Source organism: Mustela lutreola, chromosome 3 (assembly GCF_030435805.1).
Source record: "Mustela lutreola isolate mMusLut2 chromosome 3, mMusLut2.pri, whole genome shotgun sequence".
In the NCBI taxonomy this organism is placed as follows: domain Eukaryota; kingdom Metazoa; phylum Chordata; class Mammalia; order Carnivora; family Mustelidae; genus Mustela; species Mustela lutreola.
In genome coordinates, this window is record NC_081292.1 from 67,650,001 (window position 1) to 67,671,000 (window position 21,000).

The 21,000-nt window shown below is 32.8% G+C and overlaps 1 protein-coding gene across 2 annotated transcripts in view; it reads left to right on the top strand.

Annotated features, from left to right (window-relative positions):
- Positions 1–21,000, top strand: part of MYBL1 (MYB proto-oncogene like 1) — a 39,969-nt gene that overhangs the window by 11,426 nt on the left and 7,543 nt on the right. For both annotated transcript variants that reach the window (XM_059166316.1, XM_059166317.1), the window contains exons 4-12: positions 2,337–2,429; positions 3,753–3,973; positions 8,369–8,543; positions 10,696–10,767; positions 11,502–11,606; positions 15,103–15,336; positions 16,417–16,785; positions 18,919–19,061; positions 19,581–19,695. In XM_059166316.1, coding sequence (XP_059022299.1) covers positions 2,337–2,429; positions 3,753–3,973; positions 8,369–8,543; positions 10,696–10,767; positions 11,502–11,606; positions 15,103–15,336; positions 16,417–16,785; positions 18,919–19,061; positions 19,581–19,695 — 1,527 coding nt within the window. The remainder of the gene's footprint in view (positions 1–2,336; positions 2,430–3,752; positions 3,974–8,368; positions 8,544–10,695; positions 10,768–11,501; positions 11,607–15,102; positions 15,337–16,416; positions 16,786–18,918; positions 19,062–19,580; positions 19,696–21,000) is intronic.

Below are 21,000 nucleotides of genomic sequence, written 5' to 3' on the forward strand. Positions count from 1 at the left end.
CATAGGAGCCTAAAAAGATTACTAATCTAAAATGAAAATGTTGATAAGTTTGGTTAGGGCTTTATAAATATTTGTTGATAAACGTTAAAACACTTAAAAGAAGTTAAATGCATTGAAATCTTTTGGCAGCTGATCAATAAAATCAGAAAAAGATCTTTTGAAAAGTTTGTTATCTAATGTTTGCATTTTAAGGTGTTATTGATTTTTTAAAGAATTATACTTAATTGTTCATCATACTATTCACATACTATTCATTAGTATGTAATTTTATAATTTACAAAATGTTTTCACATATATTCCTTTTGTTCCTTACTACATTAAAGGCAAAATATTCATATTTGAATTTCTGTTTTGACTACCGTGGGTTTCAGAAACCAGGTCACCTATGTTCTTTCTAAATTCTTATGATGCTTTTCAACATAACCTGAAAATTGAGAACAGATAATGAAAAGAGCATAATTTTTGTTATCAGTCTAAACTATATTTAAGTGTCAGCTCTGTTAGCTGTTTGGTCTTAGAAAAATTATTTAACTTTGATTTTCAGCTTCTTTATCTATAATATGGAAGTAATAGTACTGTTTTTGTAGTATTGTTGTGAGAATTAGAAATAACATATATAGGATTTTGGCACATTTCCTGCCATTTAGCAGGTGTTCAGTAAATGCAAACTAAATTAGAAGTTATTTGTATTAGGTTTATCAGTTTATCTTCAATGATATAGCAGCAAATGAAGGAAATAGAGAAATACACAGGACATGCAGAAACTGCCTAATTATTTTGAAGAAAATGATAGCCTTAAAGTGGATCAGCATTGATGTTTAGAAGCCATAAATGAAGAAAAACAGCTTAAATAAACATAATTTGAGATCCACTAGGCACAGAGACAGCCACTGGTAATCAACATTATCCAGAATCCTGTATATGAACTAGTATTTTTGTAAACTCTGAATCAGTCATGAAGTTAAGTGTTTTGTTATTATTATTATGTAATTATATGTAAGAGTTACTAAGTCATGAATTGACTACTTCATTTGTTAATGATTTTTGGAATTTGGAATGTTTCCACATAAGGCTTTTATATCCTGGTAAATTCATTTTCCTTTTAAGCCTCAACATTTAAATAATTGAACTGATATGTTACATAATCTTTCATATAGCTGTATTCTTTTTTCTTGATAACTTGGAGGTCATCTTTTATAAAAATCCTTTAAATACCATGCAGTGGCCTAGTAATGCCTTTAGGGGTTTTTAAATTGTAAAAAGTTAGATTTAAGTACTGCTGTACTGTATCAATTCAGATTGCCATGCTATTTGAGTTCATATGTCTGCTTGTATAGTTTTCTGTCTACTCCCTTTTATTCCTCAATATTGGATACATTTCTTTATGGTAACATCTGTGTTAAATAACTTTGCATTTTGCTATGTTATAAGGCATACTGTAGAGATACATACTTATAAATTAAAATAATATATATAGTCTAAGCTCTGCCAAAGGGTCTAATTTAAAAATGAATCAAGATATAGGCATGTAAGATAAATATTACAATTTAAGCTTCTTCTTTTTTTTTTTTTTTTTTTAATTTGAGAGTGAGAGCATATATGAGTTTGGGGAGGGTCAGAGAGATAGGAAGAAGCAGACTGCTTGTTAAGCAGGTAGCCCTAGGACAGGGACCGCTTCCAGGATTCTGAGATCATGACCTGAGCAGAAGACAGACGCTTAACTGACTAATCCACCCAGGTGCCCTGAGAAATATTATAGTTCAAATAATTTTTTTTTTAAGATTTTATTTCTTTATTTGAGAGAGAGAGTGCACCCAGGTAATGACACTCAGCCAAATGTACCACAGGGACATGAGGGCCTGGGAGGGGTCTGTAGTGAGTGAGTCCAGAATAAGAGCCCAGCAGAGGGGTGAAGGGAGAAGGAGCTCCACAAGGATTCCAAAATCCACTTCTGACAGGTTTGCTCTTGGCCAACCTGCTTGAATCCACCTTCTGACCTAACCTGACATTTCTTTTTTTTTTTTTTTTTTTGAAGATTTTATTTATTTATTTGAAAGAGAGTGAGAGGGACAGCAAGCAGGGGAACGGGCAAAGAGAGAGGGAGAAGCAGAAGCAGGCTCCCCACTGAGCAGGGAGCCCGATGTGGGTCTTGATCCCAGGACGCTGGGATCATGACCTGAACCAAAGGCAGATGGTTAACTGACTGAGTCACCCAGGGACCCCCAGTTTACAGAATGTTATTGAATACATTGTTCTTGAAGACTTTCTTCTTGAATTTAGGCTGACTTGCTTTCTGGAAGACAATTGTTCAATAACAAAATCATCAATTCTTTCAGAATCGTTCAGATTTTCAGTGCCAGCATCGATGGCAGAAAGTTTTAAATCCAGAATTGATAAAGGGTCCCTGGACTAAAGAAGAAGATCAGAGGGTAATGTGTTCATATTCTTTATTCTGACTGTGTAGGTGGACTGGCTTTATTTTCTTCTTAATACATTGTTTTGTCACAAAGAATATGTTTAAATCATGTTGATTTTGATCTTTGGGTGCTGCTTGTAGAAGAATTGAAAGTTGAGTGTCCTGAAATATAGTTTTTCTGAATCATGTCAAAACAAGTATAATATATATAGCTTTTTCTTTCTAAGAGTTTGGTTTACAGAAGGAAAAAGGCCATTAGCTTACTCTTATTTAGAGCTTAAGTTAGCAACATTTAGGGTGTAGCTTCTTGTTGAAAATAGAGTCAACATTTTTGAAACAATTTATATTTTATTTTTATTTTATCTGATAACATGATATGTAAGAAAGTCATTCTTAGCTATCCCTCTTGACCTATAATGAGCCCCCAAATAAGAGAGATAGCAGAGCATCGTGTTTCTAAAGGGTTGGATGACTTAAAAACTAAGGTAATTCCTTGTCTTATAAAAGTCTGAGAAGAATAGGGATCTTGCTGCCCTCTACTAGGAATTGCCCTTTAGTTCATGTTCTTTATTGCAGAAACATTAATGTAATCGGAGAATTAGGGCATGTTTCCTACTCTGCCCCCACAACAACAACAACAACAAAATTTGCCAGGCTCAGAATTGATCTGGTTTAATTGATTGCCAGTGATAGGTTTTACAATGTGTGATCTGTATCCTTTTAGGGTGAGAAAGGAAGAAATGAAGATGGTAAATTTCTAGATCCTTCTTTCTTCCAAACTGATTTATTTGGCTTTCAGCTGAAGCTTTTAAGAAAAAAGATACAAAAGTAGAAAATCTATAAGTCTCAGCATCTTTACTGTTGTCTTAAATTAATTTTCATTGAAAACAGTTTAACTTAGAACTTGCTTTAATTAGCACCTTGTATTTTAGATAAGTTTGTATTTCTATACTTGGCAAATGATGAATGAGTATTAGAAAATTTGTTGTGGTTTGGATTTAATGTATTAAAAAGATAGTATTCTTGAGTTACATTTTAAAATTCTGTCAAGGTAATAATTTTTTTAATTGGGGTATCATTGACATGTAACACTATATTAGTTTCAAGTGTACCACATCATGATTTGCTATTTGTATATATTCCTAAATGATCACAACAATGAGTCTGGTTATCTGTCACCATATAAAAATTTTTTCTTGTGATGAGAATTTTTAAGATCTCTTTAGCAGCTTTCAGATGTGCATTACGATATAGTCACCACACTGTACATTACATCCCTACGAGGTATTTATTTTTTAAATAATAGTTTTTTAAACTTTGTTTTTCTGTTTCTTAGGTTATTGAATTAGTTCAGAAATACGGGCCAAAAAGATGGTCTTTAATTGCAAAACACTTGAAAGGAAGAATAGGCAAGCAGTGTAGAGAAAGGTGGCATAATCATCTGAATCCTGAGGTAAAGAAATCTTCCTGGACAGAAGAGGAGGACAGGATCATCTATGAAGCACATAAGCGGTTGGGAAATCGTTGGGCAGAAATTGCCAAACTACTTCCTGGAAGGTGCTTGTATAAGTGTATATACATTTCCCTGTACTTAAACTTAATCTTTATTAAGTTACTATTGAATATGTTTACAAGGATCCCCATGACTTTTATTTATAATTGAAATTTAAACAGGGAATCTTTGGACCTATTTGTAATAAATTCTGTGTAAGGGATAGAATTACTTTTTTAATATTTTATAGCAGTAATTTGTGCAGTAAAATAATGGGCCTTTAGATTATGTGAACAGTTAATATACTCCCCAGATTATTTACATATCATTGCCAGTCGGACAGACCTTTTTTGTACAAACCTGGTTGGAACGGAATCTAAATGGAAGAGATTTCTTTCATATTGTATTCTATGCTTACGACCAGAGAATAGCAAATACATTGGCTGAAATAAGCTATGGCAGTTCATTAGAGAAAATTCAGTTCTTTTTTTTTTTTTTTTTTTTTTAGAGAAAATTCAGTTCTTAATTATGGTATGATTCAAATCATGGAAGTAGTATATATATCCATGTGGCTAAAATACAAAATTTCCGTAAGGGAAGGTGATATGCCCCTGTATACATTGCACTGGTTCAAATGTTTCCTGATTGTAGTACAGTAGACCAGCAATCTTAGGAAAATCCATACCTCATTCGAAGGTATGCATTTTTTTTTATTGTTGTAGTCTCTGTATGGTACTTCATAGTTCATAAAATGCTTTTACCTATATCCATAATTTTCATATAGTAATGAAATATGCAAAGCAAACAATGCTATCTTTTTTTGTGAGTAAGAAAATTAAAACATCATGTTTTTTACCAAACCAGGCTTAGGAACTTCTGATGTTTTCAGTCTTTTATATATCTTTTTACTGTCCATTGAAGCTAGCCTTAATATAAAGTGTCTTAACACTTAGATTTTCAGTAAATGTTTGTATATTTTATGGAGGATGGAATTTATACTACAAGTAACTATAGGTTGAAAGTTTCCACTTTATAAAGGTGAGTTTAGTTAAAAAGGGAACCAGTGAACTCTTTCCAACCTAGGTATTGTAGTGAAAACATATTGGGATTCTCTAATTTGTGGTTTGTTTTTCTTGACCATGTTTGTTCCTGGCTTCTAGGCCTTTGACCTCTCGATGTCGTTATAAGGAGCGCTCTTTTTTTCTCTTCTTGTATGGCAGGTTCATTCTTGTCATTCAGTCTTAGCTTTACCGTCACCTCACAGAGGCTTTCCTGGACCACCTATCAAATTACCCTATTTACTCACTTTTCTTATCCTACTATAATGATCTGCATTGTGCTGATGTTTTTCTTTGCTTTTTTCCAAGTGAAGTGTTTTGGACATGTAATATTATATTATTTTCAGGTATACAACGTGGTAATTTAACATTTATATACATTTTTAAGTGATCATCAAGCTAAATGTAGCTACCATCTGTCACCATACAAAATTGTTATGTATTATTAATTATATTCCCTATGCTGTACATTGTATCCTCATGTCTTATTTGTTTTATAGCTAGAAGTTTTTACTTTTAATCTCCCCCTATTCCCTGCTCTCTGCTCAACCTCCGCTCCCCCCGGCAGCTACCACCTTGTTCTTAGTATCCATGAGTCTGTTTCTGTTCTGTTCTGTTTGTTTTGTTCTTTAGATTCTACAGATAAGTGAAATTCTATGGTATATATCTTTATCTGACTTTTCTCACTTAGCATAGTACCCTCTAGGTCCCTCCATGTTGTGAATGACAAGATTTCATTTTTTATGCCTGAATAATATTTCCTTGCATGCATACACTACATCTTCTTTTTCTGTTCATCTTTCAGTGGCCACTTGGGTGGATTCCATATCTTGGCTGTAAATAATGCTGCAGTGAACATGGGTGTGCATATATTTTTGTATTAGTGTTTTTGTTTTTTTCACATAAATTTCCAGAAAAGGAATTACTGGATCATGTGTAGTTTTACTTTTAATTTTTTGTGGAATCTTCATACTGTTTTCCATGTTGGCTGTATCTTTTTGCATTCCCACCAAGAGTTCATGAAGGTTCTTTTTTTCCCACATCCCTGCCAACACTTGTTTTCTCTTGTCATTTTTAAAAAAAGATTTTATTTATTCATTTGACAGAGAGATCACAAGTAGGCAGAGAGTCAGGCAGAGAGAGAAGGGGAAGCAGGCTCTCTGCTCAGCAGGGATGCTGAGGCAGATGCGGGGCTCGATCCCAGGACCCTGAGATCATGACCTGAGCCGAAGGCAGCAGCTTAATCCACTGAGCCACCCAGGCGCCCCTCTTGTCATTTTTGATAGTAGCTATTCTGACCTGCATAAGGTGACAGGTCGTTTTGTTTTGTTTTGTTTATTTGACAGAGAGATAGAGAGTACAAGTAGACAGAGTGGCACACAGAGGGAGAGGGAGAAGTAGGCTCTCTGCTGAGCAGGGAGCCTGATGTGGGGACCCCGGAGATCATGACTTGAGCCAAAGGCAGCCGCTTAACTGACTGAGCCACCCAGGCGCCCTGAATCATTGTGGTTTTGATCTGCATTTCCCTGATGATTAGTGAGCATCTTTTTAAGTCTATTAGCCATTTGTATGCCTTCTTTGGAGAAATATCTGTTCATGTTCTCTCCCAATTAAAAAAAATTTTTTTATATTGAGTTGTATGAGTTCTTTATGTATTTGGATGTTAACTCCTATTGGTTATATCATTTGCAAATATCTCCTCTCATTCAGTAGGTTGCCTTTTTGTTTTATGGATGATTTCCTTCACTGTGTAAAAGCTTTTTAGTTTGATGTAGTGCTTTTTGTTTTTGTTGCCCTTGAAAAAACTATTTAAACCAATGTGCAAGAGCTAACTGCCTGTTTACTTTGAGTAGTTTTGTGGTCTCTGGTCTTATATTTAAGTATTTAATCTGTTTTGAGTTTATTTTTGTATATTGTTTATGAAAGTTGTCCAGTTTCATCCTTTCATATAGTTCTGTTTTCCTAGCACCATTTATTGATAAGACTGTTTTATTCACCTTTATATGGTCTTGCCTCATTTGTTGAAGATTAATTGACTGTATAAACGTGGGTTTGTTTCTGGATTCTATTCTGTTCCTTTGACTTATGTTTCTGTTTTGTGTCATTACCATACTGTTTTGATTACTATCACTTTGTAGTGTTGTTTGAAATCTGGGAGTGAGATACTTCCAGCTTTGTTCTTCTCTCTAAAGATTGCGTTGGTTAGTAGGGGCCTTTTGTGGTTCTGTACAAATTTTAGGATTATTTGTTCTAGCTCTATGAAAATGCTACTGGTATTTTGGTAGGTATTGCATTGAATCTGTAGATTGCTTTTTGTGGTATGCACATTTTAATAATTCTTTCAGTCTATAAGTGTAGTCTATCTTTCCTTTTATTTGTGCCATCTTAAGTTTCTTTCATCAGTGTCTTACAGTTTTCAGAGTACAGATCTTTAACTTCCTTGATCAGTTTTTTCCTAGGTATTATATTCTATTTGATGCAGCTGTGACTGGTATTGTTTTCTTAATTTCTTTTCGATAGTTTGTTATTAGTGTATTAGAAACACAACAGATTTCTGTGTACTGATTTTGCATTCTGCAACTTTTCTGAATTCACTTATTCTAATTTTTTTTGATGGATTCTTTACGTGGGTTTTTTTTTTTTAATATTATATATATAGTCATGTCATCAGCAAATAGTGACAGTTTTACTTCTTTTCAAATTTGGATGCCTTTTCTTTCTTTTTCGTGTTTGGTTGCCGTGGCTAGGACTTCCAAAACTATGTTGAATGAAAGTGGCAAGAATGGGCATACTTGTCTTGTTCCTTATCTTAGAGGAAGAGCTTTCAGCTTTTCACCATAGACTTTGATATTAGCTGTGCATTTGTCCTGTATGGCTTTTATTATGTTGAGATATGTTTCCTCTGTTGTACCCACTTTGTTGAGAGTTTTTATCATAAATGGATGTTGAATTTTATCACATACTTTTTCTGCATCTATTGAGATGATATGACTTTTATCCTTTATTTTGTTAATATGGTATTGATTGATTTTACAGATACTGAACCATCCTTGTATCCTTAGAATAAATCCAATTGGTTATGGTATATGATCTTTTTATGTATTGTTGAATTTAGTTTGCACTGATGTTTTTCTTCTTATTTAAATTTTTGTTTTTCTATTCTTCTCTCCTTCCATGCTGCCACGCTTTCAAATGTGGGCCTCATGAAAGCAGGGACTTTCTCATCACTGCTTTATCTCCAGTTTAGAACTGTGCCTGCCTGACAGTTTATTTTTGAATCGAGAAAGTATCTAGTTTCATTATTTGTAAAAATTTGTTTTAAGCACTTTGTACACTTTATACAGTGTTAAAATTTGTGGAATCCTTTTTTTCCTTTTTAAATTATTCACTTTCATTTCTTAGGACTGATAATTCTATCAAAAACCATTGGAATTCTACCATGCGAAGAAAAGTGGAACAGGAGGGCTACTTACAAGATGGAATAAAATCAGAACGATCTTCATCGAAACTTCAACACAAACCTTGTGCGACTATGGACCATTTGCAAACCCAGAATCAGTTTTACATACCTGTTCAGGCACATATTTTTAATACCTTTATTATTTAAAAGATTTCTTTAGTTGTTATTTGGGAGGATGTTTGGTTTCTTAATACAACAGATTCAACATATATTAAGGGGAATAGACAATTAAATTTCTAAACTGCAAAAAAATTGCCATAACTAGCTGTTAAACCCTTAGTGGAGGTTTATCTCTACTTACTTTGATTGATAAATATTTTGGAAACAGACTCATTAAAATGTTTCCCTGTTTTGGTAATTTTTATATTATCCAGTTAAGAAACTTAGTATGTACATTTCCTAATGCTTCATTTATGATTCAAAGCTTATGATCATCTGTGCTTTAACATCCATTGTAGTTTCCATTTAAAAAATATTTTGTGTAATTGTAGTATTGCTTATCTCTAATAGGTAAGTGTGTATAAAATGGTTTTAAGGAGAAAATAGTCAAAATCCATTCATCATTTTGGGAGGTATGGTAGATAATTAATTGGTTCTTTGATGGCACTCAACTTTGCTTTTCTCCCTAGTAACCAATCAATTAAGTGATGTCAGTCTTTGTTTAGACAGGTTCATTAGAGTAGAGATTTCCCAAGCTCCTGATAGGGGAAGTGCATTTTCTTCTCTGCAAGAAATTAGTTTAGGAGTTTTCATAAGGTTTGTTTTATATTTTTCTGTCTGCCTATCTGTCATACCATTTTTTGTGTTGAACAATTCTTGGTTTTTATCGCATAAAATGTAAAGATTAAGTCAGGACTTAATAATAGTTTCTACCAAAAGATAAAATTTGTCTGAGTGTTAAAAATCTTGTGGTCAGTATGCACAGATTTGATTTGAATTTATCTCATTAAACGGACTTTATTTTTTGGACATAAGTTTAAAAGAATCCTTTTAAAAAAGTAATGACATCTTAGTTTACAAATAGGAAAACATGTGAAGACAGTATAGTTACCTGCTGATACTCAGTACCTGAAGGTTTTTATTGTCTGCTTCTTTACATTTTTCTTTAGAGTTCTAGATTTCAGCAGCATAAACTGAAACATTCTGCTTCTGTCTTAGAAAGGTTATTTAAATTTATTTTTTAACTCATAGAAACATAGTTTTAAAAATTATTTGGGGTCAAGGGAGTGTTTAACAGTCTCAATCAAAATATGTTGGAAAATAAGGATATTTCTCGTACTTTAAGAATTGTTTATTGTACTTTTATAATTCTTGAAAAATTTGTGCATTCATAATTCAACTCATTTAAGCTACTAAAAAAATCATTCCAATTTTGACTTGAGAGAAAAAAAGGTGTGAAATACTGTCACAGATTTAAATGAAAAGATTGAGAAAAATAAGTTTCTAATTCATTGAAAGTTTAGTAAGAACATACAAAGCAGGTATTGTGAAAGTTAAGTTCTATATTAGTAGTAGTTTGTGATTCTGCGTCAGATAGTGATTTAGGTAGGCATTATGGAAAATAAACAATTTCTTACTTATATTAGATTTTTAGGTTTTTGAAAATACCTTCTCATGCTTCTTTCTACCATTACACACTAAATTTGCATGCAACCAAAATTCTTATTACAGATGCTTTGGAAAAGAAAGAAAATAATTCTTGGTCTGTTGTCAGAGTATTAAAAAGCACGAATGATTCTGACTGTTTTTCTAAGACAAGTAATAGAAGAAGCCTCTGTTTTCATATCTTTTTACACAGAGATTGGCATGGGGTGGTGGTAGGAGTAGGAGGTATGAATATTGAAAAACTTTCTTTAGTCACTATCTTTGTGAATGCTTCATATGGACCAAGCCCTTCCTCTGAAAGATAAGAGCAATTACTTTGTCTTCTTCCAGAAATAGAGCAATCCTTCTAATAGCACATTAAAAAAATAATTTGGTGGATATTGTAGATAATAGACTGATTTGCTGATAAATATTTGCCAAGTAATTCTTGTATTTCATCCAGGAGAAGATAGGTCTTTCTTAAGAGTTACTTTTCATTAATAGAGTCTAAGAACAAAGATGTAGTTATTAGAAACTATTATATAAATGAATTTTCAAAGTTAACAGAGATACTTTATGAGTTTTTAATGCTGTTATTTTGTCAAGAGTTTTCATGCTTTACCTCAGATTTTAAAAAATTATATAGTGCTATATGTATGATACTAATATTTTAATTACTTTTTAGATCCCAGGCTATCAGTATGTGTCACCCGAAGGCAATTGTGTAGAACATGTTCAGACTTCTGCGTTTATTCAGGTAACTTTTTATTTATAACCAAAAAAAAAACCCACTTTCAAACATATATTTGAAAGTCTAATAGTTCTATTTCCTCATTCATAAAACTAGGACAAAAACAATGCTATCTGTTATGCTTATTTTGAATATTCTAACGCTAAAGGAGAAAGTTTATAAATGGGTTTGAGAAATATAAATGTACAAATGTTAGGTGGTTGACAACACCAGTAGGGTGGTCCTTTCATTTTTCCAGTGTAAAGCATTCAGGTTGTATTTTTCTTAAATTGGATAAATTGTGCATACATGTGATTTAATAAAACAGACTCCAGACATTAATTTCTAAATTAATATAGATGATACAGTATAAGTTTTTTTATGCATTTGTTTATTTATTTAGTTTTTTATGCATTTGAATTTCCTAATTCTGGGGGCATCTGGCTAGCTTAGTCGTTAGAGCATGTGGCTCCTGATCTCGGGCTCATGAGTTTGAACCCCATGTTGAGGGTAGAGATTACTTAAAAATAAATAAATAAATAACATAAATTTCCCAAATCTTTTCTGTTAAGTTGAAAATATTTAGATACCAGAGAGATTGTGATATTGAACATTTGATATTTAGTTGTATTAACCTTTATCAGAGAAAATAGATTCTATGTTGCATAGAAGATAAAAATTAGAGCAGTAATAATAATAGTAGTAATAATAAAACAGTTGTTTAAGTAGCATGTCTTTCTCTTTTATTTAACTTATTTTAGCCACCCTTCATTGATGAAGATCCTGATAAGGAAAAAAAAATAAAGGAACTTGAGTTGCTTCTTATGTCAGCTGAGAATGAAGTTAGAAGAAAGCGAGTTTCATCAGTAAGAAATAAGCTTTAGTGTTTAGATTTTGTTAGAATCCTTTATGTGTTTTTATAGTTTTCATTAGCATTGACTTTCATATACTAATATACTATTCAGTATGACTTCAGATTTTAATGTGGATGAAAAACAGTTTTTCTATTTTGCAGTGTTGAGATTGCCTGATTTTGATATACAAAACTTTAAACATATTTTACAGTGTTCTGTATTAAGATGTTTCTTGAGTTGTAAATGTCAAGCAGACTTAAAGTGTGATCTTCAATATGTATATACATATTTGTGAAAATGATGTGCAATTTAGAATAGACTTTGCTTTTATTATGATTTTTGGCTCTTTATTTTAGACATTCCTGGTAATGATAGCTTTAATAGAAAAAAAATGTTTGAAAAATAAAGAATTTAATAGATGTGTAGAGGTTTATGTGCTTCTAAATTGCTTGAGCATTCTGTCCTTGAGCATTTTTTCCTATTTACTATATTATGAATACAAATTTGGTAAATTGGAAAAAAAAATAACTTAAGAAATTATAGGGAAAGGGCACATTTAAATTTTTTTTTTTTTTTAAGATTTTGTTTATTTATTTGACAGACAGAGATCACAGGTAGGCAGAGAGGCAGGCAGAGAAAGAAGAGAAGCAGGCTCCCTGCTGAGCAGAGAGCCCGATGTGGTGCTGGATCCTAGGACCCTGGGATCATGACCTGAGCCAAAGGCAGAGGCTTTAACCCACTGAGCCACCCAGGCACTCCTCTTTAAAGAAATTTTTATATGAATATTGGTTGATGGGAACAATTAAGAGTATTAAATTAGGATAAATGGTATTCATTCTAGCCAAGTTGGGCTATGTTAGATGAATTAAAAGAAAGAAAGTTTATACTTAAATGACAATTTTAAGTTTTTGCATTTAGGAAAAGGTTATTTTTGGTTTGGGAGTTAATGAGGGGACTGTCCATTCACAGTGACTGGGAACTAATACAAAATTACTAAATAGAATAACTGAGTTCTTGAAATAGTGTTACGAGGCAACTGGTGATGACTTTTTACCATTTCAAAGTGTTAATAAAAACATTTGTTAACTGTAACAGACAAGATGCATGCCACAGGAAGCATAGTTTTTGTTTTGCAATTGCAAAAATAATTGACAAATAGAAAGACATGAAGTGCACTTATTTTAAAATTAATTTTGATTTTATTAAGAAATAAACAGTTATGGTTGGAGAGTCCACATTTCTGGATAATTATATCATGTTTAAACCATTTTTAATTTTTTTGATAGTTTCTGTCATTTTTAGGAATGACAGGAATGATAAGAAGATATAACTAGCTAAAAGATATGGCATTTTGCTTTAAAATGAAGAGAGCTATTAATTTTTTCTTTTTAGAACTTATTTATCTAAAATCCACTCTTGTAAATATCTGGTTAGAGATTCTAGATTTTAGAGGGAAGTTGCTACACCCAGCGGAGTAGAGTCCATATACATATAAAGTATTCTTAAAAGTATTTGATAGTAATTATTGTCATTTTACTGAGTATCCATTATGTTCGACCATTATAGATGTGTTTTATGTATTCTCAGTAATCTTTATGTTAATTCTGCAGAGTAGGTAGTTTGTTTTAGAAATTTCTATTCAGGTGAGTCTGAATGCAACCCTGTGGTTTTTCCATTGGGCCTAGTCATCTTTTTGGATCTTTTTCCCACCTCCAAATTTAATTGAAATGCATATGGCTTGCAACCTATCTCCGGAAAGCGACTGCAAACTCAGAAGTTGTCTATGCTAATAAGAGTACTTTAGTTTCTTTTATTTTGGAGAAACTTTGAAACAGGTGGAACTTACTTTACAACAATATTGGAAATTTTTTCACCTTACTTGAAACTTAACATTTTGCTATTGTTACTATCTAGCACATTCTAGTAATTTTTATTTTTAAAAATGATAGGGACTGGGACGCCTGGGTGGCTCAGTTGATTAAGCAGCTGCCTTCGGCTCAGGTCACGATCCCAGCATCCTGGGATAGAGTCCCACATCGGGCTCCTTGCTCAGCAGGGAGCCTGCTTCTCCCTCTGCCTCTGCCTGCCATTCTGTCTGCCTGTGCTCATTCTCTCCCCCTCTCTCTCTCTGATAAATAAATAAAATCTTAAAAAAAAAAAAGATAGGGACCACTTATTGAGTACTTCCTATGGAGGACAATGGGCTTTCTAAAATATGGTAGTTACTAGCCCCATTTAATTTTAAATGAAATTTAAAAATTCAGTTCCTCAGGTGCACTAGTCACATTTTGGTTGCTCTTACAGCTAGTGCCTCTCATAATGAGAAGTTTCAGATACAAGAACATTTTCAGCATCTCTGAGAGTTCTATTGGATAGAGCTATATACTTTACATATTTTTCCCAAGTTTTATTGAGATAGGACTTATAGCACTGTATGTTTAAGGTATATAGCATAATAAATTGACTTATATATATTGTGAAATGATTACCACAATAAGTTTAGTTAACATCTGTCATCCAATATAGGTACAAAACAGAAAAAGAAAAGAAAAAGGGAAAAATACTTTCTCCTTATAATGAGAACTCTTAGGATTCACTCTTAACAACTTTTGAATTACATATTGTTTCTTAACCATGACCCTTCAAGGTCTCCTTTCTTGCTTTTTATTATAAGACAGTAGGAAGCTAAGCTCAAAAGATAAGTAAATTGCCCACTGTACCTCTTCAGAGAGATAAAAATGACACAGTCTCTGACTTCAAAGGATTTATTCTGCAATGAAGACACAGACAAGAAATAGGAAAAAGTGTGAGAAAATAAGTCACAAAGTTTTATGGGGGCACATATGAGAGTTATCCAAGGTTTAGGTAGTCAGAGAAGGGTTCCTAGAAGAAATCCTATTTGAGCTCATTCTTGAAAGGCAATAATTATATTCTAGCAAAGTAGATGAACTGGACATTATTGTAAGTGGAAGGTAAAAGTGGATGATGAGATGGAGCACTTTCCAATATTTGAAGTGTATCTTAAATGAAGAATAAAAGTTTTCCCTGGTCAATGTTGGAAAGCATTCTAGATAAAAGGAGCAGTAGTATGTGCAAAGGCATTTTAGGATCAAAGAATAACCCCTGTGGGAATTGCAACAACAATAGTTGGGTATTTGGTATTCCCTGAAAGGAGGACAAATGAATGAAAGTGTTGGGAGATGAAGGGTAAAAGGTAGAGAGAGACCACATTCTGGGAGTTTGAACTTTATGTTGTATACATGTGCTAGTTTTATCTTACCATGACTTTGTAAATTAAAAACAATTTAGTCAGAAAAATAGAGACAAGAGATTTAATGAAAAAAAAAAGTTTACATCCATTTTGAGGCAAGACAATGTATTTGCTGTTATATTTTTTAGCTGAAATGTTGTGAAGTATGTTATCCTAGAAAAAACTCTTACTTAAAAGCCAAATTTATGCCTAGGTTGAGAATGACAAATAATATTCACATTTCTTTTGTACTTTTAGCAACCTGGAAGCTTTTCTAGCTGGTCTGGTAGTTTCCTCATGGATGATAGCATGTCTAATACTCTAAATAGCCTCGAAGAGCACACTAGTGAGTTTTACAGTATGGATGAAAATCAAACTCTGTCTGCTCAGCAGAATTCACCCACAAAGTTCCTGGCCGTAGAGGCAAATGCTGTGCTGTCCTCTCTACAGACCATCCCAGAATTTGCAGAGACTCTAGAACTTATTGAATCTGTAAGTTTGAAATTGTGAGATTATCAAAAGCTCAATTTTAGTTACATGGTTTCATGTTCAGAAACTTAGTTTAAGGGACACTGACCAGTTTTATTTTAAGCATTCCTTTATATGTCATGCTTAATTTTATTCTGATTTTTTGCAATGGCTTTTGGGAAAAACAAAAAAACTTTATATCTATCTCAATATGTACTTGGTCTAAAATTTTTTTAAAGAATAAATTTAATAATTTGTTTTTTATTATACAAGTTGTACAGATATATTAGAGAGAGTTGGAAATTAGACAAAACTGTAAAGAAGAAAAATCCTCCAGAAGCCCAGAGTTAATAATTTGAAGTATTTTCTTTCAGGCTGTGTATTATACATATAAAATATATATACGTGCATATATTTTTAAACCAAAAGATACTTTTATGTATTGTTTGTGGATTTTTTTTCCTACATTATATCATAAACATGTACTTGGTTTCTTAACTGTTTTTTTTTTCTTAACTGTTTTTTAACTTCAATTTTAATGACTTCATACTATTCTATCATATGAATGTAACAAAATTTATTTACTCAGTGTACTATTATTGAACATTTAGATGGTATCCAGTTTTTCAGTATTAAAAATTACAGAATATATTATGTATACCCTTGTGTAAAATCATGATTATTTCCTTAGGTTAGACTGAATTTCTGGATCCAAGTGTATGACCATTTTGGAGATGTTCCATATACATTACCATATTATATCAAATTTGATAGTATTTTTCTGATGTGGAATAGAGTGAAGCTTTATGAATGATATTCTTTGATAATAACTTAAAATAATTTGTTCTTTTTACTTAAGATATTTTGACAGTAAGCTTCAGCTATTGAATTAGATGAAATATTATTTCAGAATGTTCCAAATTGGAATTGTAGTAAAACCATAATTTGTTCCTCTCAAATAGTCTTTCTTTAAAAAAAAAAAAAAAGTTGAGTAAGAAAAGAAAAAATGAGTAGTTAACTTTGTAAAAGTCGTCTTTCTATGTTCAAAATCACATTTGACTAGTTTAAAGCATTAGCTTTAGTTAAGGATTTATTTTATTGCAGGATCCTGTAGCATGGAGTGATGTTACCAGTTTTGATCTTTCTGATACTGCTGCTTCTCCTGCCAAGTCTACCCCAGTCAAACTAATGAGAATTCAACACAACGATGGAGCCATGGAATGTCAATTTAATGTCAGCCTTGTACTTGAAGGGAAAAAAAACAGTTGTAATGGTGCAGACAGTGAGGCTGTTCCTGTAACATCCCCAAATGTGGCCAAGTTTAGCACTCCACCAACCATTCTCAGAAAGAAGAGAAGAATGCGAGTGGGTCAGTCCCCCAGCAGCGAACATAGCGATGGCTCTTTCACTGATGGCAGTAATACAGCACTAAAACACACACCAGTGAAAACACTACCATTTTCTCCTTCACAGGTAGTGGGTTGTTTTTGTTTGTTTCCAAATGTTGGTGAGCTCAACTACATTAGATCCTTAATATCCTTACTAGCAGTTTGTTGCTTTGATAACACATAAAAATGGATAAGGTATTTAAATGTATACACGAGAGTGCTAAGCTCTGGTAGATCAGAAGCTGTCTCATAAGGTGTAGTAGTTACATTATAGTATCTTAAAAATTTTAGAGCTAAAAGGGATATTTTAGATAAGTAGTTGTACATCTTTATAGGACTCATCAGGAAAGAAGCCCAGAAAGGTAAAATGGTTTGTCCACAGTTATCTGTCAGAGTTGAGACTGAGATCCAGTTTCCTGATTAACTGTTCAACAGATATCAGGTATACATCCATAGACAACTGCTCACTGTAAGAATTTCATGTGTCTGAAGGTTTTCTAAGGATGTCAAGAACAGATGCCCACTTTCTCTTGGAGTTATGTCCTTGGGCAGTAGATATTTATAAGAGATACAAGGCAAACTATATCTGTTATTTTATAATACTATTTTTCTTAATGAATACTGTATTCCAGGTTGTATGCCAAACATTCTTATAGCATCTCAGTTAATCCTCTTCCAAAACACCTCAGCAGTTAGGTGGAACAACTTCGGAAGTTAAGTAATTTGTCCACAGTCTGTTAGTAAGAGAAGGAAGCTGATGTTTGCTGAAAGTGTCTTGGTAGAAGTTAAAAAGTTTTATGGAAAAAGAAGGAAGTTTAATGGTCAAATAAACTTGGAAGATGCTGGGATATTATTGGAGATGTCCTTTGATGCTAAGAAGTTGGAGAATCTAACTGTACATAAACACTTGTTCTCTGAAAATTATTTCCCCTGTGCTTCAAGGGATGCCATTTACAAAGACTACAGTTAGTTGCATTTTCTGATACCACCCCAGCTCTCAGAGTTACAAAGCATCTGAGGAGGTTTTGAGAGCATTTGACTACTAATTTTATGGCTAAATGTATTGTAAATATTAGGAGCTGGAAGTGTTAGAGCTAGGATTCATTCCAGTTACAAGTAGCCTTAACGTGGTAGGCCTGGGTAGCTCAGAGGTTTAAGCCTCTGCCTTTGGCTCATGTCATTGTCTCAGCATCCTGGGATCAGCCAAGCATCAGGTTCTCTGCTCGGTGGGGAGCCTGCTTCCTCCTCTCTTTCTGCCTGCCTCTCTGCCTACTTGTGATCCCTCTCGTTCTTTCAGATAAATAACTAAAAACAAAAACATAAACAAAAAAAACCCCAAGTAGCCTTAACGTAAGTTCCACTTCTTCCTACCAGTGTTTCTATTCCATTGGCTACAAAAGTCAATTGGTATTTCATGATTATATGTAAGTTAAGATTCAGTGAGTAAATTGTGTCCTTTAGAAACTGGAATCTTTTTTTTTTTTTTTTTTTAAGATTTATTTATTTATTTATTTGACAGAGAAAGAGAGAGAGTGGGAACACAAGCAGGGGGAGTGGGAGAGGGAGAAGCAGGTGCCTCGCTGAGTAGGCAGCCTGATATGGGACTTGATCCCAGAACCCTGGGATCATGACCTGAGCTGAAGGCAGACGCTTAACGACTGAGCCACCAGGCGCCCCTAGAAAATGGAATCTTGCTAGCAATTCTGTAGTAGATTTTTGGGACAGCTATATTATCAGCAAAGCATTATTATTTTCAGAATTCAAAGAATTCTCAAGAAAAAGATACCTAAAATATTAATAACCATGCATATTAATAAAATAATAAAATTTTTCCAGTTACACTGTTATGTGAAACTGTTAAATTTAACATAGCAGCTATTTATGGTTTCTATAGATTTTTATTTGATAATACAGTTATAAAATTATTTTACTGTGTTTTGTAACTTTCGAATATTTGTTAAGCAACTATTTATTGAATGCCTATTATATGCTAAACACTTAAAAGAGCTGGGGAAGCAGTGATAAACAACATTAAAATTTCTGCCCTCATGGAGCTTAATTTTCCTGAAGTGGAATGTAAATGAAATGTTTTTAATTCTTTTCTAGAAGGAATGGAGAAATATCTTCTATTTGAAAATATCTTTGAAAATCCTATCAGTTTAATATTTCTGTAGGGATTTTAACATTCTAGAAATTGTCTTTAAATGCTCTTTTTTAGTTTTTCAACACATGCCCTGGAAATGAACAAATTAATATAGAAAATCCTTCATTTACATCAACCCCTATTTGTGGGCAGAAAGTTCTCATTACAACTCCTCTTCACAAGGAAACAACCCCCAAAGATCAAAAGGAAAATGTAGGGTAAGTGAGAAAATGGGAAGCACAATTTTAGATTAATGAGGTGTTTGGATGGCTCAGTCAGTGGAGCATGAGAGTCTTGACCTTGGGGTTGTCACTAGACGCCCCACATTGAGCATAGGGTTACCTATAAATAATAATAAAAATGACTTTGTTTAAAAAAAGCTTTTCATCTATTTATCCTAATCCTGATTCATATAGGACTTAGAATTGAAAAAAAAGATCATAACCTTATGTTTCATTCCCACTGACTGAAAATCAGCTACAGGTAATGGAAAACTTTGATATGAAGCAAAATAACATTTTTAGTACTTTTTTCTACATTTGTCTTTTTCTATTTTAAGATGATTGATTGGAGTAAGAATTAGTTTAGGCAAGCTACTTATAAAATAGTCCTGGAATGTTTAAATAAAATGTGTATGCTAGAAAAGTTTAGTGTATGCTTTTATCATGGGTTTGCCTTCCTTAACTCTTATAGAATCAAATTTTGACTGTAATACAAATATCTAAATGATTGGCTAGGTTTAGAACACCTACTATTAGAAGATCTATATTGGGTACCACACCAAGAACTCCTACGCCTTTTAAGAATGCGCTTGCTGCTCAAGAGAAAAAATATGGACCTCTTAAAATTGTGGTATGTATATTCTTCTTATTTTTAAGAAATATCCTGATCTTAATAAAAATTTTTTTGATCTTTATCTTTGATTTTTTTATATTTTGAAAAGATGTTCACTGAAATTAGTAAAAAGTTTATTTCTTGATTTATGAATTTGAATTTGTTGTATGAATCTTTTCCCTTGACTTGTAAATAAACCTTTGCTTGGCTTGTTTGGAATTCATACTTTTTTACATTAAGTCATATAGAGAAAGCAAATCAAGTGTCAGTTGGACCCTTTCCTTAATATTAAAACCCACCTTTTAGTAGTTTCTGTGGTGGATACCTGCAGTAGAATAAAGTAATTTTAATATTTTGATATACATAAGCACTTTCCTAATAATATTTATGACTGATTGATCAGGATACCTCTTTAAAGTTCAGTTTACTCTTCTATTCAATGGAGATCATAAAACACATCCCAGAGGGTTATTTCTGGAGATTAAAAAGATAGGTGAAATAAAGGGGTTGGTGCTAAGTTTCATAGAGCATGTACTTACTTGCTGCGATGATTAATCATGGTAGCAATAGTAGTTCATAAATGGAGGTAGAAAGTGTTATCTGTGCTTTTAGATATATAGTCAACTTTGAAATATGTTAGATGAAAACGATGGGCATTCTAATTCTAGGTAGATACAGGTCTCTGACAAGTTAGGTTCATTAAAACTAAAATATTTTAAAAATATTGGTCACTTCTAGGCGAGGTTAGTTATATTCCTCTATTTTTAGTCATATTTTGACAAGATTCATTCATTCTAATTTGCTTGATTTAATCAGTTTTCTACCAAAAGGAATGTCATACCCTCAAATCTTCTGCTCTTTTCCTTCTTTTGAAAATATTGGTTAGAGGGTACGTAGTAGGACTGATGAAATTTTTTTGTCCCCTAGCACCTTAGACTGCTGTGAACAATTATATTCTTCTTAGCTGTCTGGACTTTTATTTGTGCATGTACACATAACGAAAGTGAGATCACACTTTATGTACTACCTTGTAATTTTTTTAAGTTAATGTGTATATATGTATCTCATAATTTTTAATATTTGTATTATATTCCACTATATGGAATTACCTAATTGATTAGACTAATCTGTTTCAGTGTTTTGCCATTCATTTAAAATGCATCATTATTTCAACAAGCTAATAGGTACCAGGCACTGCGCTAGGCTTCGGGGATGTAATGTTGAACCTGTCAGATATGTTGTCTGTTTTCTTAGGAATGTGTACCTAATTGGGAGATAGACAAACAGTGATTTAAAGGCATGTAAGAATTCTACAGTGCCTCA